We start from the raw sequence: 26,098 nt of genomic DNA on the forward strand, positions 1-26,098 counted from the left end.
CTTACCGTCTTATCAAATCCGTTTTGTTCCCTTTGTTGGAACATCCAATTTCGGTTGCTTTAGCACGAAGCTGTGGTAATGTTAAATCCTTCAACAGTGTGAAATCCATTTTTTCGATAATCCTTGTACAAAATACTTCCAAAAGTTATAATCAATCAGACACGTGGATGTGATTTATAAGAAATGTTATAATGGATTGTGAATTTAATTTGTTACTATAGTTACCTATAAATAACAACGGGTTACTCTGTTCATCTATATATTATATGCATAAAAACTAATTTCAAGATATAGCTGAGGAATCAAATTATGCATAACCTCGCCCGAATACGAAAATATTGTAACATAACAGTTCCTGTAGTAGTTATAAAACGATTAGAAACAGTTTAAAAAAACGTTTAGAAAATGACATCTGAAAACATAAAAACATTGCACGTATCTTGAATTCCAAACCGACGGTCTGTTGAATATGGCGTTAAGTTATGTTACTGTTTAAAACTATTAAAACCTCTACATGGAGACACTCTTCCCGGAACAGTTAGGGTATGGTTTATAAAACGATTATGAATAACTTTTTTTAGGTTGTTGAACTGTTTCTGGAATAAATCCCAGCCAACAATTTGGTAGGTATTTCAAAAGATATACGTACATCTATGTTGACAATAATCATCGTATAACACGTTGGAAAAAAGCTTATACCTACCAAAAGTGGAGGCGATATACGTACATATTTTGATCATTTTACGATTTACGACTTCAACAGCATCATATAAGATCGTATTACGATGTTTGATAAGCTTTGGTACTTTATGTTGCGTTAATAATTTGTTGTACGTTACTTTAAACGAGTCGATTTACGATTCCGGGCGCTTTGACATTTAGAATCCCACTTTATACGATGTGTTTAGAGCCTTTTTACGATTTGAATCAATCCGACGATCGATTGGCGATTTAAGTCACCCTTCATGCGAGGTGTGTTGCAGTCTTATGCGATGCTCAGAGATTTGAACATCGATTGACAACTTAAGTCACACTTTATAGGAGGTGTGTTGTACACTTGTACGATATGAAGCAATTCGACATCGAATGAATGTTTAAGTGATACTTTAAGCGAGGTGTTATGAACTCCTATACGAATTGGCAATCTATCGCCGATTTAAGTCGCATTTTTTACGATATCAGTTGAATTCTTGTACGATGAAAATAATTTTTACTCCTTATGTATCGTTTTATGTTTATCATTGTGATTGAAATACGATTGTTGAAAATAGGGTTAAAATTACTTGATGGACGTTCAGTGTACACATAAAAATAATACCATCACATATTCAATACAAAGTTTCGTTTATTAAAAGACACACTATTTCACTTTCTTCTGGTGAAAGCACTTTTTCACTTTTCTTCTTTCGTGCACCAAACTTCTCTTGGCTCTATTAGCTATCATTCTTCCGGGGCATCCATTTCCTTTTGGCTCAAGTACTTCGCTTCTTTCTGTTGCAATAGTTGGCCATCGACTGGTATCTGATTGAGCCTGATGTCGCGCCAAAGTAATAGTATCCTATAAGTAAATAGTCATTAGTTTACAATATTCAGAGATGTTATTTTGAGAAATACTTACGTTTATGGTACCATTTTTCTCAAAGTATGTAAAAATAATGAATCTCAACCGATTGATGCAGATAGCTGAAAGTTTTTTTTATAAGTTTATCCATCTCTCGAATTTAGCTAGCAACTCATACGCTTCGATGGAAATTGGTCTGAAGGAACAGCTGTCCAATGATAAGCCCCGTTTTCCGATTTTTCATCATGAAAGCTGGAATGAAAACCCTGTTAATTTTCAAAGATTTTCTCGCGTAGATGTAATTCACTTACCTGACAATAATTATTGTTGTAATCAGTTGATTGCTTGTGTAGTATACAGTTCGGTTGATGATAAAAATGCAGTTTTGATGCACTTTCCGAGGCATGCTTCGCAAATTTTCGCATCATTCTCGCTCCGGTCTCCGTTCCTGAGTCGGGATTCCGATTGCCATCCTGGGATGAATCCTCCACCCGATTTCCATCCGTTCTGAAAAATGTGTACTGCAGTGCTCGTAAAGCTTTCGATCCTTTTGCCAGGGACATATTCGAAGACCGAAACTAGCTTTTTCCTGCAATGATCACCACTTGAAAAAAAAAATCCGAAACTGAGCAAAACAAGTCGCCGCGTTGCGATGACGGTTACACGAAAAATTTTACTTACTCATTAATCATTTTTATTAATACGATACTGAATTGAAAAGAATCATCCCTTTATGCGATGATGGTTTTCAATACACAAAAGTGATAATGAACGATGTTTATGTGTGATTCTTTACGAATCTGTCTGTAGTCAATTATGATTTCGACACAAAAAAAATTTATATATAGATTAAATGCTACGTAAGGAATCTTATACGATAAATTTGAGACGTCATTTGACATCGGTCGCACTAAATACGACTTTATCCAACATATCGTAACTAAGTCGTATTTCATTTGGTTTTAACATCTTATAAGATGAATATACGACATGGTCGAATGTTGAGTGTACATATTTACGATTTTGATTCGAACTGCATCCATATACGACTTCGGCGATGATTTCTATTACGATTTCATGTTGGCTGGGATATGTGCATACATTTTACGATGATTTATCAAACCGTTCATCGGACGTATTGGAAACTGTTATAGCAATCGAAATGAAGATTATACGAACCGTTTGTACTAGGATTACTGCATATGGTGTTTAAGGTTAGTTACGGAACTCAAACCATTCATTACTGTTAGGGGACCTTTATGGAAGTAGTTCCTAAAACACTACCGATCTAAATTTTCCGCACATTTCCTTAAGCGGTATTAACAGAACGTTGAAAATTTTTGAAGAATTTAAAAAAGAAGGAAATTTCCAAAATTTGTTTTTATTCCGTTACTCAGTAAAAAGTTTGTACAAAATAAATATCTGTTCCGAACTTTTCTTTGAGGATGGAGGAAAAATGAGCTTAAATCATTACACATCTAGCATGTGATACGTGGTGGAATCGACGGGAAACAGTTGAAAGATGATATTCCAGGCGGACGCGTACAATAATACCTTCTAGAACTGTTTTCATATTTATTTTTCACGTTTTTTTTTCACAAAAATCATAAAAATCCTTAAGCTTGTACTCTTTAATGTTCCCTGAAGGAAAAAAGGGATTAATTTTTAATGCGCAGTTCGAAGTCTGTTTTGAACCATCGCAAGGAAGAGAAGGGGTACTCAATTTTATGTTTATAGCATAGAACCATGTTTTGATCCACGGTCCAACCTAATTTTGAGTACCAAATCCGGAGCATGTTTAATGCCATATTTGTGCATGGTGGTTAAAATGTTTGTTTATTACGCAAAAATTCCGAAGCGTGTATGAAACGAAGAATAAAGCAAAACAAAAAACGGGTTGAAAGCAAAAGAGATGCCAATTTATTTCATTGAAACCCCTTTTAGAATTTGAAAAATATTTTGTGAATTTAATATGAAAACCAGCCGGTCGATCAATATTAGTTGCTGCAACTAATCCTTACTCTCACTTTTTCATGAGTCGTTGAGACATGTCCTAGGTATCTCAACAAAATCACACCGTTTTTAACTCGTTTTTAACATAATATTAACGCGCCAGAACCAAAGTTTACTTGTGAAGTCAGGTTTCCGAATTTACTTCTAAATATTTCAGTGATTTGCTGCCAGTTCACCAGTGACGTTTCTAGAAATTTGATTTCAAAGGACGATATTATAAGAAACCGTTCGAGCTTCGTTCCTTTAGGACATTAAATTTGATAAGTTATATTGTTTTGTTTTAGAAAACAGCCGTACGGGTATTTGGATTTTCAAAGTTATGTATTATCCATAAACTAACTAGAATTTTGTAAAATAATATTGGCGAAAAACATATTACATAATTGGTGCAAATTTGAAGCTTTTATCTGAGAAACTAGATATGATTTGCATGCATCGTAAGCGTAAATATAAAATAAATGACTGATCATCAATTCATTCCTTTTCTATTTAAGAGCAGCAAATATAGTTGTTCAAAATTGTTTAAAATACATCCAAATCCCTCTGATCGAGAATACTCATAAGTACAACGGATTTGTCAAGTCATAGCTTGAAATAAGCGATTACGCTTTACTATAAACAGTAATAACAAAAAAAAAGCAATTCATAGATGCACTTTGTTCTTATATTAATGTGTTAAATTGAAAAAAAATTACGAAACACAAAAACATATCACAACTGGCAGCCCTGCTGGTACCAAGGAAAGAAAATCAAAACAAAAAATTTACTCTCTCACCGACAGTTTTACGCGATTTTAACAACTTTCACCACCTCGTTTGATACCAGCACCGGGTGCAAAAAATCCGGAAAATGTGCAGGAACCCTTGGAACTTTTCAAAAAGTGTGCCAGTATCGTCAAAAAAATTAAAAAAAGGTAACTCTCAATTTTTCCATACAAAATTTCATCGAAAGGAACCATTTTGATAAGCGCCATCCCTTAGTGGGAGTTGGAACTAGCTCTCAAAAAAACTCACCCCATTGTCAATCCTATAGAATCTATAGATGTAGAGGAGTCCGTGGTCCGCCAAAACCGCTGCTTCAATCTTTGGGGGAGGGAGGTGGGTTTTTCCGAAAATTACGTTGCCATTGCTTTATTGGTTAGTTCAGTCAATTTTCCGGACTTTGAAATTCTCTTCAATTTTTCGATGACAGAAAGAAAAAAGCGTCCTCTTCACTCGGCCACAGCCTACCAAGCCCCTTAAATTAAATTGAAACCTTTATAGCTACGGGATGCTGATAGTTTCGACGATAAACTACACTGCGGAAATCTGTTGCAGAAAATAAAAATCTAACATTCGATTTGCTTGTGGCTTATCGAACAGACCATCAAATGTAGAAAACCTCTGAATGATTAGATATTAGACGCGATTGTGAACGTTGATGGCTAATTTGGTGAATTCAGTCGAAAATCAATAATTCTCATTACTGATCCTATCTAGGCTAGTTACATTCATTAATTAATTGCAGCTAAGTAGTTCTTTTAATAAGTGAAAATTTCCCAGTACATTTTGAATATAAATCTTCAGAATAACTTTTATGACCACTCTAACCAATTGTGATTTTTTAAACATGAAGTCGTTTTTACTCCCTCAATTTGATCACTTGAAAGCAAAGTGTTTGACAGACCTCTAATAATTGCAAACTTGCACATAATTCGGAAAGTACAACGACAAGTTCCGAAAATAATATCTTCCCTTGTATTGCGGAAATTGCACCTATTTAGACTCCTGTGCAAATAATTTCCACGCAGAAATATTTTCGCACTGACGCACACATAGACAACCCGTGTCAGTTTTTCAAATCAGCCGTTGCTCGTTTCTGATTTTCGAATCACATTTCCAAACGGCATAATCGTTATTGTTTTGGCGAAAATTATTATGAAATGCGAACCAAGGAGTTTAATAACGAAAATTGACCGATCAACAAATGAAAAGAAACGAACAGAAAACAGAATGCATCCTGTACATTCGGGTACAAGAATGTAAGTGGAACAAATAAATCATGCATTATTCGGGCGTTTTTCGAATCACTGAAAAATTGGCCAAAAATTCTGGATTCACTGACAATTTTTACTGACACACCAGTCGCAATTGTTTTTAATTCAATTTTATCCAAAGATGTAAAGAATATCGATATGTGTCATTGTCTATGTTTAGGTCTGTGAGCAGATTTTACTGCGCGCAAATTATTTGCACGGGGGTCTAAATAGATGCAATCTGCGCAGTTTGTTAAAGACGGCAACGGTGCGTATGAAAGTTGATTTTTTGGTAGAAATAATTTGAAGTAACTGAACTCTGATGTTGGTCCTCTTTCATATAGTCCCTTTTCAACTTTTAGCATATGATAGTTTATATAAAGAATGTGATGGTGTTAGTGAGTGCGGAATTGTTATCTGTCAAGTCAGATTCTCTCAATAGTCTAAAAATTCATGCAATTGACAATATCGTATCGAAATTTTTACATCGTTTTTATGCTCTAAGTTTCTGTGTTTGTCTACTACGATACATTTTAAAGTGTAATTTTTTTACATTTTAATGGTGTAATTTTTTAAATCAAAACGTTGTAATATTAGGTAGCATTTGCGACTCAAGTTATGTGCACGTTTTTGATGTAATATCGCAACACTTTTTTCGCTGTGTATGATAAGCAGAAGATGATATTGAAAAATACCGAAACTCACCAAAATGTCTCAAACTGCGACATATTGAAAGGCACTGGCCTATAATCGATGAAACATGATACAGAAGCCAACACCATGGAGAACTCTAGTAAATTTAGTCAAAAATTCTTAGTTGACTAGTGTAATTAAGAAAATTTATAATTCATTGGAAATTTTTCGTTTCATGAATTCACAACTTTTGTCATATTTTGTTTATCACTTCTAGTTAAAGTAACAAGGCGTACGAAAGTTTTAAAATTAATTCGTTTTAGTAAAATCAATCATTGAGAGCTGAAGAACTAACAATCCTATATGAGAAAAGAATGATGTTAAATTGATCAAATGCCTTTGCAACAATTTCACAACTTTTGCTAAAATCTGATTGTACAGGGTTTTTTACTTTTTTATACTTAATTTTATCTTTCTTTTAAATTAAAAACAAAAAAAAACCTACCACTACGCATGGTTTTTGTGATTTATTTTTATCATTAGCAATATTTCGTATGCAGTCTTATAAAAAAAAATTTAAGGGACTTCAAACCACTCAGGTGTATTCATCCCCGTATTAAATACTATTTTCAACTGAAATGTATACTTCGAAAATAAGCTGCTTTCTCATCGAAAAGTTTGTTTAAAAAAAGGCACAAAAAGATTTACAAATAATGAGCATGAAAACAGTTCCACCCAGTGTTTACCTAAATGATTGCAACTCGTCAGCGGGCCGGAAAATTTAATGTTTCCACCGCAAGAAAATTGACTCGATCAAAGCGTATGGACACAAATAAAAACACTCCAGTTCAATTGAATAACAACCGCATCAGAACCTCCCGGCGATTGCCATTTCCAATCAATTTGAACCTCTCCTCCACCACCGATGAGATATCGGTGAAAGTGAAAACTTGTCGGATTAATCTGCACAACCCCCCTGTCTGAGTTTTACTCACGCCGCGCCGTTTGCTGTATCGGTGGCCGGCCACCTTGTCGACGTTAATGTCTGTCATATGTGGTGGATCCGATGGGTCGTCAATTCATAAATGTTGAGGACACTCGGACTCCCCGCATGATCGATGCCCCGAAGGTGCTCTTGAAATATTGCACCCGCAAAAAAAGGGCTGCTGCTCCTCTACGATCACCTCTTATTTGGGAGCCTTCGAGCCGAATCAATTTTTGAACTGTGGGAAAATTTCCCTGAATTTGATCCTTCTAAAATGTCGGTAAAATTACTAAAAACGATCCCTTTTCCCAGTGTGCCTTCACAAGCACACCGTCTTGCATCGTAAGTCCTACTACAGCTCTCAAGTACGCGGGCATGCAAATTATATGCAATTTAACGAGACTGTGTGGCCTTTTGCAAGTTTTGCGACGACAAATGATATACATTCCGAGAGCAATCAGTCCCAATTAGAGGTGGTCATTTCGTTTTCCTTCCTTTGCTCCGAGGACGGGGGGGATGTGACGCCGATTTTGCATTGTGCAATCTTTCAGGAGTTGAACTAACCTCAGCTTCAGAACTACAAAGGTGAAGACTAATATGTTTAGAATTTTGAATTTGAGCTTAGAATATTTTTAGGAGAATTTGCAAAATTGCATAACTATTACACATTCGGTCTACCGGAGTTCAATTGTTTACTTTTTGATCTGAAGAAGCAAAAGTACTGTCACTACACTCAGTCAACCAACTTCAGGAACTTCACCTTTGAATGCGCATTTCCTGCGACCGAATGTTGATTGTTTATTCAGAAGTCCAAACAGCGCGGCGGCGTTGATGGCATAAACATCGAGAGCTACCACGTAATTTATTTATTACCACCTACTTCTGCTTACTGGTTTTCAGGGGTCGTCTTCAGGACTGAACGCAGATTTTGACGCCTTTCGGGCTGCTTCAGCGGACCCAACTCGTCCGCGTGACACCGCGATAGGGCTGAACTTCGACGATTTTCGTTTCTCGCTCAGCTCAATTAACCATAAAAGCGCGTGAGGTTGTATTTCGTGTTTTATTTTGGGCCCCTAATTTTGACAAACTACCGAAATGTGGTGCCACAGAGGAAGGTAAGAAGCGCACATGTGGTCGTTTGGTTTTATTTTGAAAAAAGAGTCAATACGAGGCGGTCCCACTGACAAATGTTATGATGGGTTCCAAAAGATAATGATATTGAAGCGGGGCGCGGGTTGACATAAATATTAAAACGAGCTGATGAAAAGTGAAAAAGCCAAAGGGTTTCTTAATTTATTTTTGAAAAGTTTCCTCTGATATCCAGAATACTCGAGCTGAAGAAAAGAACCGTTGAAAAGACTATGAGCTTGATTTTTGAGCCTTAAAAATCTGCGCTTTCTCAGCCAATCCGCAATTTTCCACCGAAAGGCTAACTCAAAACAAACAATTAGCAGAAGTGACCTTAAAATCTGCGCTTCTTAAGCCAATCCGCCTTTTTCCACCGGAAAACTAAATGAAAACAAACAATCCGCTGCAGCAACCTTAACATCTGCGCTTCCTAAGTCAACCCTCAATTTTCCACCGGAAGGTCAAATCAAATCAATCAGCTGAAGCTGCCTTTAATATGTACGCATCCTAAGCGAATTCCGCATTTTTCCACCGGGAGATCAAATCATATCAAACAATCAGCAGTAGCCTTCAAAATAAGCGTTTCCTAAGCCTATTCCGTCTTTATCCACGCCAAATCAAAACAAACAATCAGCAGCAGCCTTAAAAATAAACACTTCCTTAGCCAATTCCGTCTTTTTTCCACCGGAAGCCGAATCTAAACAAACCAGCAGCAGCAGCCTCAAAAATCTGCGCTTCCTAATCTAATTCCGTCTTTATCCATTCGAAGGCCAAATCAAAACAAACAATCAGCAGCAGCCTAAAAAATCTGCGCTTTCAAAGCCAAATCTTAATTTTCCACCAGAATCAAATCAATCAGCAGAAGCTGCCTTAAAAATCTGCTCTTATAAAGCCAATTCCATCTTTTTCCACCGGAAGGCCAAATCATAACAAACAATCAGCAGCATCAGCCTTAAAAATCTGCTCTTCCTAAGTCAATCCTCAATTTTCCACCGGACGGTCAAATCAAATCAATTAGCTGAAGCTGCCTTTAAAATTTACGCTTCCTAAGCGAATTCCGCATTTTTCCACCGGAGGTCAAATCATATTCAACAATCAGCATCAGCCTTAAAATCTGGGCTTTTTAAACCCATTTCGTCTTTATCCACCGGGAAGCCAAATGACAACGAACACTCAGTAGCAGCAGCATTGAATTCTGCGCTTCCTAAGTCAATTCCATCTTTATCTACCGGAAAACCTAATCAAAACAAACAATCAGCAGCAGCCTTAAATTCTGCGCATCCTAAGCCAAGTCCATCTTTATCCACTAGAAGGCCAAATCAAAACAAATAATCAGCAGCAGCCTTAAAAATCTGCGCTTCCTGAGAAAACCCGTAATTTTCCACCAGAAGGCTAAATCAAAACAAACAATCAGCAGCAGCAGTCTTAAAAATAAGCGCTTCCTAAGCCAATTCCGTCTTTATCCACTGGAAAGCGAAATCAAAACAAACAATCAGCAGCATCATCCTTAAATTCTGCGCTTCCTAAGTCAATTCCGTCTTTATCTACCGGAAGACCTAATCAAAACAAACAATCAGCTGCAGCCTTAAATATCTGCGCTTCCTAATCCAATTCGTAATTTTCCACCGGAAGGCCAAATCATATCAATCAGCAGAAACTGCCTTAATAATCTGCGCTTCCTGAGAAAACCCCTTAATTTTCCACCAGAAGGCTAAATCAAAACAATCAGCAGCAGCAGTCTTTAAAATAAGCGCTACCTAAGCCAATTCCGTCTTTATCCACTGGAAGTCATAATCAAAACAAATAATTAACAGCAGCCCTAAACATTTGCGCTTCCTAAGCCAATCGTAATTTTCCACCGGAAGGCCAAATCAAAACAATCAGCAGAAGCTGCCTTAAAAATCTGCTCATCTCTAGCTAACTCCGCCTTTTCCACCGGAAGACCAAATCATAACAAACAATCAGCAGCATCAGCCTTAAAAATCTGCTCTTCCTAAGTCAATCCTCAATTTTCCACCGGAAGGTCAAATCAAATCAATCAGCTGAAGCTGCCTTTAAAATGTACGCTTCCTAAGCGAATTCCGTAATTTTCAACCGGAGATCAAATCATATCAAACAATCAGCAGCAGCCTTAAAATCTGCACTTTTTAAGCCCATTTCGTCTTTATCCACCGGGAAGCCAAATCACAACGAACAATCAGCAGCGACAATCTTAAAATCTGCGCTTCCTAAGTCAATTCCGTCTTTATCTACCGGAAAACCTAATCAAAACAAACAATCAGCAGCAGCCTTAAAAATCTGCGCTTTCTGAGAAAACCCGTAATTTTCCACCAGAAGGCTAAATCAAAACAAACAATCAGCAGCAGCAGTCTTAAAAATAGGCGCTTCCTAAGAAAATTCTGTCTTGATCCATTGGAAGGCCAAATCAAAACAAACAATTAGCAGCAGCCTTAAAAATCTGCGCGTCCTAAGCCAATCCGTAATTTTTCACCGGAAGGCCAAAACATGACAAACAATCAGCTGCAGCAGCCTTTAAAATCTGCGCTTAATAAGCCAATTTGCCTTTTTCCAAGGGAAGAATGAGATACAATTATGATCGTAGCAGCATTTTTTTTAAATCTGCGCTCCCTAAGCCAGCCCATCTTTCTACAGGAAGCCGAATAAAAAAATAAATCGTAGCGGCAGCCTTAAAAATCTGCGCTTCTTGTGTCAATCCGTGTTTCAACCGGAGGCCGAATCAGAAACAATTTTTTCGTAGCAGCAGCCTTAACAATCAGTGCTCTCTGGCCTTATTCGACCAATGACGCCATTATTGTCGTGATTCTTACGAATCGCAATTTAGATATTCACTCAAGCACGTCTGTCGCTCACAAGTATAGATCAATAACTGACTTTCTTTTGCTTCGTGTTGACAAATTAACTAACGATGCCACAGAAATTTATTTTATTTAATATCTTCAGGTTTTGCCGAATATAACTTTTATTTGTCAGTACAGATCTGCCAAGTCACTTGCTAATCGAGTCCATTTCCGTTTGATGAGCATTCAATTTCCGAGTGGCATTCGTCGCTTGTTTGTCGGAAGTTGAATCTCCCGGTCACATACAAACCATAAAAGCCAATATCTCCCATGTAAATCGAAGCAATTATTCGCACCTCTTTTAACGATCCCATCAAATGGCTCCACAACAAGGCACCCCAGCTTGCATACCAATTGATGGGGAGAAGTGGACGAACATCGGTAAACTTTTTTCTTCAAAGTCGAAGGTTCAATCGAAAATTTAAATTTTTGTGAAAAAAAATTCAATACTGGTTCTACTTTACAAACCTAAACAAAAGGTTCCCAACCTAGAAATAAACCGTTTAAACCACTTTTATCTCACCACCCGTAATTCACAACTTCACGGTCAATCAGCTTAACCGATTGACAATGGGAGAAGGTGTTATCAAAACTAGAAACCAATCAATGACAGGAATTATTCAAATGAACGGGCAAGGGAATATCCTCACGTTTTGCCCCTCAAACGAGTCAACTCTGTTTGCTTAGATTAATAACACCGGTCATCTAATTGACTCTAACAACCAGACCACAGTTCCAACGAGAGCGAAATGACAGAGCATGTATCCCACCCACTGAAACAAACTTACAATAGAACCGACTATTTAGCTATGATAGGCTCTATACTGCTACTTATACAACCTATGCCATAGCTTCTATCCACATATTTAGCCGCATAAAACTGGACCACCGAACGGGCTTACCTTTGGCATCGAAGGGGATCAGGTTGCACCGGTTGTCGTCGGAGATATCACAGCGAAACACCGCTCCGCCGTTCTGTACGCCCTCCTGGTAGGCGGAGGTGTCGGCCGTGGGCGCTCCGATTATGACCCTGGAATTAGTGGAAAGAAAAAGAAAATTAATCAACACAGTGCTTTGGTCAATGGTAAAATTGTTGAATAATTGGTTCAAGGATCATTTGAAATTATAAGAAACTACATTTAAAAAATTAATGAAATTTGTAAAAATTATTTTTGTTTAAATTGATTTCATCTATTTCAAATTTAGTTTTAACATTATTCAGATTCGGCTCCTTTTGCTTGATTAAATCCTTTTGATCTCCCCACCGAAAGAAGGAGGGGTCATCATAACACATTTTTCGTATCCTCTCATGTAAAATATCGTTAGTCATTCTCGATAGGCTTTCGAGTTATGCAAAAAAAACTTGTATTTTCCTCTATCCATCTCCCCACCGCCCATAAGGGGTCTTTAACAATCATAGAAACATTGCTCGTACCCGTATAATGTACATTGCCAAATTTGGTTCCATTTGCTTGATAAATTCCTGAATTATGCATAACAAATGGTAGCCCCCTCCCGTTTTCAGATCTTGTAACAGTCCGTAGTAGACAATATGGTAATATCCGTAGAACTCCAATACATAATTTGTTCATGTAGCATGTAAGCCTTACTGTGAGTTGATCCCTGTGTCGTTTACATTGTGAACGAGCCGGTGAAATAGAATTTCCACCAAAGGACTTCAGTATAACTTATCGTTATTCTGACAGTCGTCATTGGTTACCAATGGGGACTTTCCTAAGTATTGGGGAAATGAAGTTTTCTTGGCAAGCGAAAAAGAAAACCTCGGTCTTAGCCATTTTGGTCCTCAAGCTATTGAGTCGTTAATTCTAAAGTAAGCTGCGGAAAAAGTATATTTTACAAGGCGGTATCTACTCGGTCTTCAATTATCTTTACCCGTGTGATTATTCTCTAGTAAATACGTGCGATTAGTAATTCGGATTAAGTAACGGATCAGTCATTCGATTGTCGGTGGTGAAAAAAACCCGTATCCAGGCCTATCGGAAATCAACCCCGGTCCGTGGAAGTTTTCCGGCGGTGGCTCAGTTTGCAGGTGAAAGGACGATTTTCTCGGTAAGTGACCATTTCAATTATACTTGGTGTTACAAACTTTAAGCATTGTGTATGCACTTTTTATGCTGCGGAATTCTACGGCTATTACCATTGCGTCTAAGTGCGTGTACCTGCACGACATACCCTCATTTCGCCAACCCCATTTTGTATAGTTTCGTTGGAATCCCACCCCTGGGAAGAAAGTCCGGGTTAAAAGCGACTTCAGCACATCAACTCCTTGAGTTGTTGGCGCTTAAGTGCTGGAAGTTCATTTGCGCAAATTTTGCTCAGAAATTTACTTTCTCATTTCACGAAGTGGGTATAACAGTGGTTTAATAAGGGATTATCGTTTGCAGAAGTTATTTTACCATCTTATTCCAGCTTTAGATTCTGGAAAGAAACGAGACGGTACAATCTTTCCAATAAAAAGACAGACGGGTCTGAAATAACCATAGAATTATCTTGTTCTAACTACATTCCATGCCAAATTTGCGTTCATTTGTTTAGTTTTCGGAATACTCAAAAAATTATTTATGGGAATACCCTTCTCAAACGTTTTTTGTTCTAAAAAAAAAATTTGGAAATATTTTTCGTACCAAAATATCATCTCATGCCAAAATTGTTTCCATGTGCTCAATAAGTTCTCAAGTGATGCAAAGATAATGTATGGGAGTATCCCTCTTCCCTTTTCCATCAACTCACTGGAAGAAGGCTTGGGTCTCAATATATCAAAAAAAAAACATTTATAATATTCAAATATCCAATCTTTAATGTTGTTCCATGTGCTGGTTTAGATCTCGAGTTATACAAAAACATTGTATGAGTCTCCCTATCCACTTCTTATTATCCAACTGGGAGGAAGCAGGGGTCCCAAACCATCAGAGAAACATGTCTCGTACCCAAATATCTTTCCATGCTAAATTTGGTTCCATTTGCTTGAATGCTAAAATTGTATGGGAGCCCTCCCTTCCCCTTTCTGTCAAATTTCATATGGAACCTCCTCCCCCTTTCTATATTCCCATTGGAAGGAGGCAGAATAAACAGTCATAGAAACATATCTCATACCCTAATACCTCCTCATGACAAATTTTGTTTCAATTCCTTAGATAGAAGAAAAAAAATATTGCCGTCAACGTAAACTATAGACTAACGAGGTCATGTGATTTGCCATTTTCTTCAATTTAAATATGACTAGTCATATTTTCGATTTAGAAAACACCAAAATTTTAGAAAGAGTAGCAGGATACAATGTAAGAATAACTACAGAAACTTTTTATAAAAAACTAATTGGGTACATCAATGTTGTAAACAGATAACGAGATTAATGTAATTTTAAAACAGCATGCGACCCCGTCATTTCTAAATTAACACAAACAGTGACACACAAATGTTAACGCAAAACAAAACAAACTGAGCTATCACAAATTAGTATAGACGAAAGCCTGTAATTTGTAGGTTTGAAACAAAAATTGTAGTTGAAGTTCTGTATCGTAATTTTAAAAATATTTTATTGTCCACTAAAGAGTAGCAAATGCCAGAGTAGCTCGAAATGTCTGGACAACTTGCAAAGAAAAACGATTTTAATTTGTAAAACTTGCCGAAAAACGTCGATAAAATTCAACAACAATACATAGCGGCGATTAACCAACATTCACACTTATAGTTGAATGGTATTAAAGGATGATACGGTCAAAATTTGGTCAAGGGAAAACGCGTGTAAATCGGTCAAATCGTTTATTCAAAAAATCAAATTAAATTTCTTTTTCAAGTTCAATTAGTATAAAATTCAGGAAAAATATTCAGTTAGGCTTCCGCTTTTCCAAATCCAAATTGCCGGGTCTTACGCTTAGCCCCTGCCATCCAATTTTGTACAGCCACCTTGTCCACCTTCTTCGCCGCAGAAATCCAGTTTGCCTTGAACTGCTGCTCGTCCTTAGCAGTTTTTTGGTCTTCTTTAGGTTCCGCTTGACAATAGCCCAGTATTTCTCAATTGGGCGGAGCTCTGGCGTGTTGGGAGGGTTCTTGTCATTGGGAACCACCTGCACGTTGTTGGCGGCGTACCACTCCATGGCCTTTTTACCGTAATGGCAAGATGCCAAATCCAGCCAAAACAGTACAGAACAACCGTGTTTCTTCCAGAAAGGCAGTAAATGTTTATTCAAACACTCTTTCATGTAAATTTCTTGTTTGACAGTCCCGGAAGCTATGAAAATGCTGCTTTTCAAGCCACAGGTACAGATGGCTTGCCAAACCAGATATTTCTTCGCGAACTTTGACAGTTTCATGTGCTTGAAAATATCTGCTACCTTTCCCCTTCCTTTTGCCGTATAAAACTCCTGTCCCGGAAGCTGCTTGTAGTCGGCTTTGACGTAGGTTTCGTCGTCCATTACCACGCAGTAAAACTTCGTCAGCATCGTCGTGTACAGCCTCCGGGATCGCGTTTTGGCCATCGTATTTTGTTTATCATCGCGATTTGGAGTCACTACCTTCTTGTTAGTCGATAGTCTGGCTCGTTTTTTGGATCGATGCAGGCTTCCGGTTTTTGATTTCCCCCCCGATCCAGACTTCCTGGCTGTCGACAAACGTTCCACTTTAATTACATTTGTAACGGTTGATTTCGCAACTTCTAGCGATTTTGCCAGCTTTGCGTGCGAGTAGCTCGGATTTTCACGATGCGCGAGCAAAATTTTGATACGCTGCTCTTCTTCCTTGGACGGCATTTTGACAACTGAAGAGTGAATTCCAAAATCAAAATAGGAGCAACGTTCTACACACACACCCACACACACCTTCAAAATGAGGGGTGTTCAGGTTTTTTAAATGCAAAATTGAAAGAAATACGTTAAGTTGATATTGACCAAATTTTGACCGTATCAGCCTTTATTTAAATTCTATTAATCTTCATAGTTTCCTGACAAACAAATGTTTTTAACTTGAAATTTTAAACAATTTGTTCAGGTTGTCCCCTCAACCCAGTTAATTATTTATTTGATCAGATACTAGAGCTGTCTTCTCAATAGAATATCATAATTTCAAGCTGTCCTCTCAATTCGCTTCATAGCTGAATCTTATCTCAAGCTGTCCTCGCAATCCACTTGATTTTCAATTTGATAAGACATTCAAGCTCGACCCACTTTTTAAATTTTAAGCTGTCTTCTCAACTTGCTTTGAATTGCTATGTTATCACAAGCTGTCGTCTCAACTCGCTTGATTATCAATTTGATAAGATTTAAAGCTGTCCTCTTTATTCTCCTTTAAATTTCAAGCTGTATCTAAAATCGCTTGATATTTCTATCGATATGTTCAGGCTGTCCTCTCAAGTCGCTTTTGAATTCCGAGCTGTCCTCTCAACTTGCTTGAAATTTCTATTGATTTGTTCAGGCTGTTAAATCTGCTCGCCTTTCAATTTCAAGCTATCCTCTCAACTCACTTGAAATTTCTATAGATATGTTCAGGCTGTACTTTCAACTCACCTTTTCAATTTCAAGCTCTCCTCTCAATTCACTTGAAATTTCTATCGATATGTTCAGGCTGTCCTCTCAAATCGCCTTTCAATTTCAAGCTGTCTTCTCACCTCGCTTGAAATCTTTATCGATATGTTCAGGCTGTCCTCTCAATCCGCTTGAAATTGTGAAAATGGTCAAGCTGTCTTCACGACTCACTCAACATTTCAGTTTTATCCTCTTTTATAACGAAACGTGAAATGAGCTAGACATATACTTTTTACCCATTAGTTCCAGTTTCTGCACTATTTCATAACTTGCTCATTTGCTTTTTTATTATTTTCATTAATTTAAGCAATTTATATTTCAAACAGTTTACTCATTCCTCCACATTTTTTCGTACTGAGTAATGAAAAAACTGCTTGATTCTTAAGCATGGTTGATCCTAATTATTTCAGCGTGTGATAAACAATTGTTAGCCTTTTCGATTCAACTTTGTTTTAAAGAATTCTCGTTTTTCGAGAAATAACCTGCCACGGTCGCCAAATGTGCAGACCTGTCCGGAGCTCCAAAGCTCGGAAGCCGCATTGGAGAACAACCGAATCACGAGTTGCCGATACATACTGCCGACTTGCTTGCTTCCTCACCGACAAACTGACTGCGTGCACGCTTGGGGCGAATGACCCGATGTCTGGATTAAACCGATCACAAAATATGTGATGATTTTTGTTAAAATTTTCAAATTTGATCAACATATATAAGAGTCTTGAAAAGCTTGTGTTTTTTAAGATTTAAAATAAATACCTATATTTTTCGAGATATTTGAGGTTACATGGAATGTGAACAGTCTGTAAAAGTATCATTTTCATTAATGGCAATAATATGATACCGTATACGACGCTTATTAGACCGGTTGTTCTCTACGGGCACGAGACATGGATATTGCTCGAAAAGGACCTGCGTACACTCGGAGTATTCGAGCGACGAGTGTTAAGAACCATCTTTGGCGGCGTACAGGAGAACGGAATGTGGAGGCGAAGGATGAACCACGAGCTCGCGCGACTCTACGGCGAACCCAGTATCCAGAAGGTGGTGAAGGTTGGCCGGATACGCTGGGCGGGACATGTTGCGAGAATGCCGGATGACTGTCCTGCAAAACAGGTGTTCGCCACGAATCCGGTAGAAACAAGACGAGCAGGGGCGCAACGAGCGAGGTGGTTAGACCAAGTGGAGCGTGATCTGGCGAACGTGGGGTGCCCGAGAAATTGGAGAACGGTTGCCATGGACCGAGTGAATTTTAGGAATTATGTTCGTCAAGTTATGTCGTAAGACGGAATACTATGTAAATAAAAATAATAAATGATACCGTTATTGAAAAGGGAATCGTTCGATTTGTTTGATTCTGTAGAATTATTCATCCAATTAGGATCACAAAACATATTAGAATGAAAATGGCTCCCAAGCCGTTCAGACCCAAGGCCGTGCGAACGGGGGGGGGGGGGGGGGGTTTAGGGGTTTAACCCACCCCCCCCCCCCCCCACGAAGATTTTTTCCAAGCAAAATTTTCAGCGTAGTATCGGAAAATAACTTGATCTTAAATAAGTGTTAACAAGCAAGTCAAAAATTTTGCTCGCCTTCGGCGGAATTTAGTCTTAGGACACCCTTGGCTTAAAACATTTCATTCTACGACACTTCATGACGTTCACGATTTGAAACTAGTTTTTCATTGTAATTTCAATTTATAACTCAATTAACCTTTTGTATTGAAACTCTTAACTTGACATACAAAAACCCTACTCCATCTTTAGAATAGGTTTTTATTAAGAATTGTAACTAATCAGGAACAGAGTTCGAAACGAACCTTTTAAACTTTAAAATTAATTCATCGAATACTAATTTTACACATCGAAAAATTGGAAACCATGCAACAAGCACAATGATCAACAGAATAAGCAAAAACAAACAAATTAAATCGAAAATCTAATACTCTCTACGTTATAACTTAAATTTCGATTCAATAAAATCGTTTATGTCATTAAAAATGTTATGCTGATATGAAATATTCTTCAAGACACCAATTTCAATCTAAATTTTTTGTATTTCTTGCTCTTGCTGAACATCAGATTTGAGAAGGTTTTGATAAATTACACAAGGCCCAAAATGCATTTTTTTCCAAGGTGCAGTGAATTTAAAAAACTAATTTTGTCGAACTTGAGTGCCCTGAATCTAAATATGCAATCTTTCTATCAGCGATCAGCTGTTATTGAAATAACTTTTCAAAATAGTTTAAAATTATTTAAGGAAGTTCTGGAATTTTTTGACGAAACTTCAAAACAACAAAAAAACATTTTTAAATATAAGCTTTGAATGATTAAACAATTTTCTTCAAAACATTAAGTAATTTAGAGTTCTGCGCAAAAAGTTATAGTAGTTTTCTATATGTTTACTTTTCTCATTTAACGAATTTTTAAAGAAGTTTAAACCAATCTTTCCAAATTTGCAAAAATTGTCGAATTTTATTTTTCAAAATCATGCATCATCATCAGCATCATCATCATCGTCAAAATATTATTGCTTAATTGAATAAAATATTATAAACGAAATCAGAACTAGATTTTTTCTCAAATGTAGGTTTAATAGTTAATCAGTTATCAATGATTGATTTCACTTAAGACTGACAAGTTTTAAAACAAAATGTGATAGTTTCAATTCAACAAAAGATTCGAGTTCAGGACGCTAAAATCCACCAAATTAATCATTAAAATATGAACACTAAAACGCTTCTCCCTTAAGTTATCAATTAAATTTATTAAATAAGTTTTGTAATGGTAAGACGTGATTATTGAAAAAAAAAAAATTAAACTTACATTTTTCATCATGATATTTTGTTTCAATTTACAAATGAATTTACCGAATTTCAATGTACAGTATTTTTCCAACTTTTGAATAAATTTCCAAATTTTAAAGTCAAGCTATTTAAATTTTTATAAATATTTTTAATAAGTTTGTCTCTGTTTTTCAATTCTGAATATTTTTGTTTTAAAACATAAACCTTTATTTTTTTTCCTTATCAAAAATTCACATTTCAAATTGTGATTAATTTTTTTTTACATTCAAAATGCATCAACGCTTGAGTTGAAAATGAAGAAAAACATGTAAATTAAGATGAGAAATAATATCAATTATTATCATTTTTCTAACAATCATTCATGGTTAATTTTTTACCTGATCTGACATTTATTTATTGAACATTATTCGAATTTAGATTTAATTTTTAAAGCTGTGTTTTAGATGTAATAACATTTTTCTAATTTGAAAACTATACTGCTGAGAAATTATTTTAAATCAAATTTCTAGTTCAGAGCAAGGAACATCATTTTTAAAAAATTATCATTAACTGACCGAAAACATCATTGATTTGACACTTTCATTGTCATTTGTTTAAAAAAATATTTATTCATTTTATCCCTTAATTTTTTTTTTTTTGAGTTCGTGTGAAAATTATGAGTAAGTAAATGATGTTAGAAATCAATTTCCTTCTTTTTTATTTAATTTGGAAGTGTTATTATTTTTAGCTGAATTTGAATTTCGAATTTCGGGCCTGTTCAGACCAAATACGTTTTTAAAGATGATAGATTATTGGTAGGGTACTAGAAATCAATTTTGTTGGATACTCTATACACAGCACAAATAGAATGATGTTTCAATTAAAACTGATGAGTTTTCAATACGTTATGATATGCCATTTTAGGATGAAAAAAATGACAAAGCTATGAGCGTTTTAAAGGATTTTTTGTAAGTTGCTCAAAAGAACTGGTAGAATAAAGGAATTTTTGGTAAAATCAGTAAACCCTTGGCGTAAATTGTACAGGAAAAAAGCGATATTTGAAATTACTAGTTCAAATAATTGAAACAGTTCATCGAGCTTTTTTTTAACATCGCGAAAGACTTTTTTCACAAATGAAAAATTTTAATTTTTAATCCAGAATAAATATCTGAATTTTGCTTTTTCAGCGATTTTCCAAGATCATGCGATACACTAAACAAAATTTTTGTCAATTTTTCAACTCACCACCTACCTACAGTAAAATTTCAGAAGTCTGAAGAGAATTTTCTCATGAATACATTTAAACAATGCCAAGGCAGCTAGCACTGCATCGCTTCAATCAAAAATAGTTCCTCGATATCCCTCATTTAAAATTAGTTTCCCTTGACTTTCCTCCGCTGGAACAATCGGTAAACAAACCCAACTCTGTTGTAGTTGTTCAATATTTTCAAATAAACATTGTGAATCAAGTCTTGGAACGGTATAGACCTATTTAGTTTTTCGATAGTGCTTAGGTAATAAAACTTCTCGTATTCGTCGTTTCAAATTAACTACGCATGGAATCGTTCAAGGTTTTTTGTTCACTTACGACGTTTTTGAAATGCTTGCTGGAACCATCTGTGGAACATATAAATATTACTAGGAATTCCTGCCTAGGCGAAGGCACTCGTCGGAGGCACATAATAAAATTTCTAGTGCAATCCCTCAAATAAAATTGAAATGCATCCTCCATGTCGAACGAGGTGTGGCGTAAATCTTTGGCCGAACATGTGTGTGACTTGGTTCCTCTTTCCCAGCTTTTCCACCATTCCTTCAATCGTCGCGCTATTCGGCCACCACAATCGGAAACCTACGATGGGTACGATCGAGTTGTGTATGTTGGCAATCAAGTTTCACTCATCCGGGAATGGGACCAAACAACTTGTCTCGCAGTTGAGTCTGGTCGTGTTTTCAAATAAACATCACTAAAAATCGAACGTCTTCGGCCGGCCTCCTAGCTGCATACTTACATAGGGCTTAGACTTAGGCGGTTCGTCTTCAAGGGTTTCCCGGCTAATGTTTTCCCTCTTTTGACTTCGGTATAGGTACGTGGGCCGTGTTTTGGTTGCGTCATTTTTCAACCATCAAAAATCTTAGCCCTGAATCTTGACGTTTCTTGATTTTTTTTCCCTTTTCGACTCCCAACTGTGGGTACCCATTTGTGGATGAGTTTTGACTAGGTTACATTGTAGCAAAAGAGGGGGCCTGCATCCCCTATTAGTTCGACTTACGGGAAGGTACCTTTCGCTCCCATCTGCCAAGGAACGACGCGTTTCACGAATCGTGATCTTTTCTCAGTCTGCTACTATTGCTACTTTTACAACGTTGTTGCATTTGGATGATGTATAATATATTTATGGTTGGTATGACACGAGTGCTATATGTAAAATGCATCATAAATCATCATCAGAAAGTTCCTGGGCCCTTCCCTACGGGTTGGCTTGGCGTTTCAATCGTGCCTCTAAAATCGGCCTGGGAGCTACAGCTGCCAACTAACATACAAATGTGGGGTGCTACTTCCTCAGCACATGTTACCTATTTACTACCGGTTTGGATGTTTTCGTTAACACCAGAACGCTGTCAAAGGATGGAACGGGAGGAAACGTCATCCGTATGTTTTTAATAACCTAATGAACAAATTTGGTCGCTTTCGGATGAATTAACAGCAGTTAAATTTAAAAGGAGAATTATTAAGAGAGAATTAGGAAGATAAAACCTGATAAAATTTAAAATAAATGTATTTTACAATGAAAATTGCACAAAATCTTTCTTGAAAATTTTAATAACACAATTTCACCCCAAAATTATTCAAAAGCTTCAAGCTTTTAAACTCTTTACAATTAGGAAAAATGTGAATTGTGTAGCATTGTGCAATAAAAAACATAAAAATTACCTAAATAACAAGAAAAAAAAATAATTAGAAAAGAAACGTTCGATATTGGCGACACAAATTGATTGGCATCTCTATCCAGCGCTGGCTTGGTACCAAATTGTCCTATAGAGACATCGATTGAATCTTTTTGGGCCCATACCAAATCGTTTTTGAGAAAACATGTGAAGCCTGCAAATTCTATCGAAAACTTTGCAAAAACTGAAAAAGAGTAGTGATAATCATCACAAATCAGTCTATGCTGAAGTTAATGAGTAGTATTCTTTAAAAAAAATCGATCACAGGCCTACAATTGACTGGAACTCAATTTGTTTAGAATCACTGTAAAAGAAGACTATAGATAGAGAACATGAAAGTGAAGAAAAAAATGGATTTGCTCTTCAATTGTGTTTTAACTGTCCATTTTAAATCGTGCTTAGACATAAAGGGACACTTTATAGAAGCGATCTTCAAAATAATGAAACATTTCATGTAATCAAAAAAAAAAATTCTGGGGAAGAGTCTGTATTGAAAAGTAAAACTTCCAAGTCAAATGTGGATAGTGTACAATACTTTATGGAAAATACTTTAACACATTAAAGACAGCAAAGAAGTCTGAGTCCGAAAGCACTCAAATTCGGCGTCAGCTCTCTCACTGCACCAAATTCTACAATTTGGTGTCTTTGAGTTAACGAAAGTGTTGTTTACAATTTTTTGGAATGAAGCTTCCTTAGAAAATATATCACATTTGAGTTATGCTTTTCGTCTTCTAAATGTTCAGCTCTACATTCAAAAGGGTTTTCTAAATCGAATAAAACCATACAATTCCCTTCTTTTTCGAGAATTTAAATGCTTATTTTGGCTGCCCTGAATTCAACCCAGACAACCAGAGGACTGAACCAGCTGTCAAATCGCATACAAACGCACCGTACCAAATTTTTGGTACCAGAACGTCAGTGTGGTTCCCGAAATTAAACACTTCACCCCATAACAGACTCGAAATAGGGTAACATTTTGGTTGCCAAACGCATCTGTTGTTGTCATACTGCAGATTGAGAATCAATTTTAACAAGGATTATGCTGAAAACTCTGCATTTAGTGCCCAACCATAAATTATTAATGTTTCCAAAGATCCCTTTGATTGACATTCCCGAGCCGCAGATATCATTTTAAGGATTATTAAAAAATTGTCTCTGGTTGAAATTGTTGCAACGAAGATGGCCATGTTGCCCATATACGTGTTTCACTCGTTGCAGTTTCCTTCTTCCTGCGGGTTTCTTGACTGAAAACTTGGTACGAAAATGTTTGCTTTCTTCAGCCCCTTGCAGACAACCATTTGGTGGGTTTTTCGCAGTGGTTGTATTTGGATGAGAATGAATTGATCAACCTTCTCTCGCTCAACGCTTTACTCGGAAGCAAAGGTTGCTTTGATGCAGCGAAAACGACAAAACCGATGATGCATACGCTCTCAACATGGTCCGCCTTCACGAAGCAATATGCATTCGAGGCAGCGAATCCAAAAAACCAAACGAATGGCTCTCACTCATCTCCTGTTACATTCTTGAGGGAACCGAATTCAAAAGGCACAGCAAACCCGAGTCTCCTCGTTTGTGCCTGGGTCGAATACCCGAGGTTTTTCTGCTATTGCTATTATTGCACAGCAACCGCACGCAGGCAGCTAGTGTTTTCGTTTCTTTTTCTTCCCCTCTCATTGCTTCGTTGTGAGCCTATGCAGTGCAATAAGTTCGGTTGTCGGTCTATTTCGAATTTGCAACACAAATATACGTGCAAATATACGTGTAAACATATCGTATGTAATGCAGGAAAACCAATATATACGTATCATGTACGACTACCCTGATTCTCTTTGGAATATACTATGACAATTGACATAGATAGATGATTGAGGTTGTAATCGTGTAGGTCTTCGCTCAATATGCGATTGGGAATACCTTTATATACGACATTTTTCGTAACAAAATGGAAAGTTTGATGACTTATTTGGTCATCTTCTGCGACTTGAGTGCAGGGCTTTCATTTTGCGTCAGTTGAATAACAATAAGATTATTTTAAAGAAATGCGTTTTGTGCTGTCAAATTCAAGTTTATATCGTACAATTACTTAATGGGTGATACGGTCAAAATTTGGTCAATATCAACTTGACGTATTTCTTTCAATTTTGCATTTAAAAAACCTGAACACCCCTCTTTTTGAGGGTGTGTGTGTAGAATGTTGCTCCTATTCGCGATTTCGAAGCTAATTTTTGACAGATCGTGTGCGTGCAAAAAATGTGAACAAACAGGGGGAAAAACTAGCTAGTAATAAATCATTATTTTCTCTGATTTGGTTAGGGTTTTTCAGAAAATGAAGGATACAAATTTAAAGTAGAAGATTCAGAGATTATTTTGAGCTACAGGAAAAAATGTATATGTTCCGTGAAGCATCGCAAATGGACAACAAAAAAGGTCAATTTTTTACTACGCCAAAAACTCTTCAGAGTATTTCACATATTTCTGAATGAAAACTCAAGCCAAATGCACATTTTCAATTGCAGTTTGTTAAAGAAGAAATCAATTAACATTCCTTCAAAATTTGGGGAAGAACCAACAATTGGTAAGCTAGAATTTTTTTATTCGAAAAAACATAAATTTTTGATATTTTCTATTAGGTTTCCTTCTGCAGCTGCATACTATCAGGCGTAATAATTTTAAAGCTGTAAGGCGGATTTGGATATTTGATGGTGGTAAAAATGCCATGGAAAAAATATATCCTTGAATAAATACACAATTTAAGTTTACTTTGACGGTATGCAATTGACATCGTTCAATGGTTATATCATGTTTTGTACTTTATCGGACCTTATATGTTTTTTTTGGAGAAATTTTATTAAAAATTAAATTTATACAACCACTAGCTGTAAAAAAATTAAAATTAAAATTTAACACTTTATACTGTCTTAGGCTGAAACTATTTAAATTTTTATATAACGTATTCATGAAATGTTACAACTAAACCAAATCCAAAAGTTTAAAGTAACAAATTGTTCATGCATACAGACCGACGAGAAGCGCATAAAGTTTAATATAAAGATATAATACACCAATATAGATAATTGGAAAAAATTAAAAGTTTAGAAAATGAACGAAAAGATTGATTTACATGTTAGTTTTTTCTGACCAACTGACTATTTTAAAATGGAGCTATCAGATAGAATTGACTCTTCTACCAGGCTAATTTATTCTAATTTAATTGAAAACAAACTTAAATTTTTCAAAGGAGTGTTTTTTTTTCATAATCATTTAGATTTATGAAAACTTAACTCGAAGCAATGTAAAGTCGTCTATAATTTATCGTTCACCCAGAATGTTGCTCACGCTTCATCGTACTACCCCAGATGGCAGCAGCGCAGCTTCGAAATAGCGGATTTTGATTTTGGAATTCACTCTTCAGTTGTCAAAATGCCGTCCAAGGAAGAAGAGCAGCGTATCAAAATTTTACTCGCGCATCGCGAAAATCCGAGCTACTCGCACGCAAAGCTGGCAAAATCGCTAAAAGTTGCCAAATCAACCGTTACAAATGTAATTAAAGTGTTTGGGGAACGTTTGTCGACAGCCAGGAAGTCTGAATCGGGGGGAAATCGAAAACCGGAAGCTGCTGAGACGACAAAGAGAGTTGCCGG

The 26,098-nt window shown here is 36.5% G+C and overlaps 1 protein-coding gene and 1 long non-coding RNA gene across 5 annotated transcripts in view; both read right to left on the reverse strand.

The window, feature by feature from the left end:
• Positions 1–26,098, reverse strand: part of LOC129740232 (integrin alpha-PS2-like) — a 305,493-nt gene that overhangs the window by 216,735 nt on the left and 62,660 nt on the right. For all 4 annotated transcript variants that reach the window (XM_055731842.1, XM_055731845.1, XM_055731844.1 and 1 more), the window contains exon 3: positions 12,095–12,222. In XM_055731842.1, the coding sequence (XP_055587817.1) occupies positions 12,095–12,222 (128 nt within the window). The remainder of the gene's footprint in view (positions 1–12,094; positions 12,223–26,098) is intronic.
• Positions 1,424–2,195, reverse strand: LOC129740236 (uncharacterized). Its single transcript, XR_008736160.1, has 3 exons — positions 1,873–2,195; positions 1,619–1,813; positions 1,424–1,558 (listed from the first exon to the last, which is right to left on the reverse strand). It is a non-coding gene; the product is annotated as an uncharacterized LOC129740236 (long non-coding RNA).

This window comes from Uranotaenia lowii, chromosome 1 (assembly GCF_029784155.1).
Source record: "Uranotaenia lowii strain MFRU-FL chromosome 1, ASM2978415v1, whole genome shotgun sequence".
Taxonomy (NCBI): Eukaryota; Metazoa; Arthropoda; class Insecta; order Diptera; family Culicidae; genus Uranotaenia; species Uranotaenia lowii.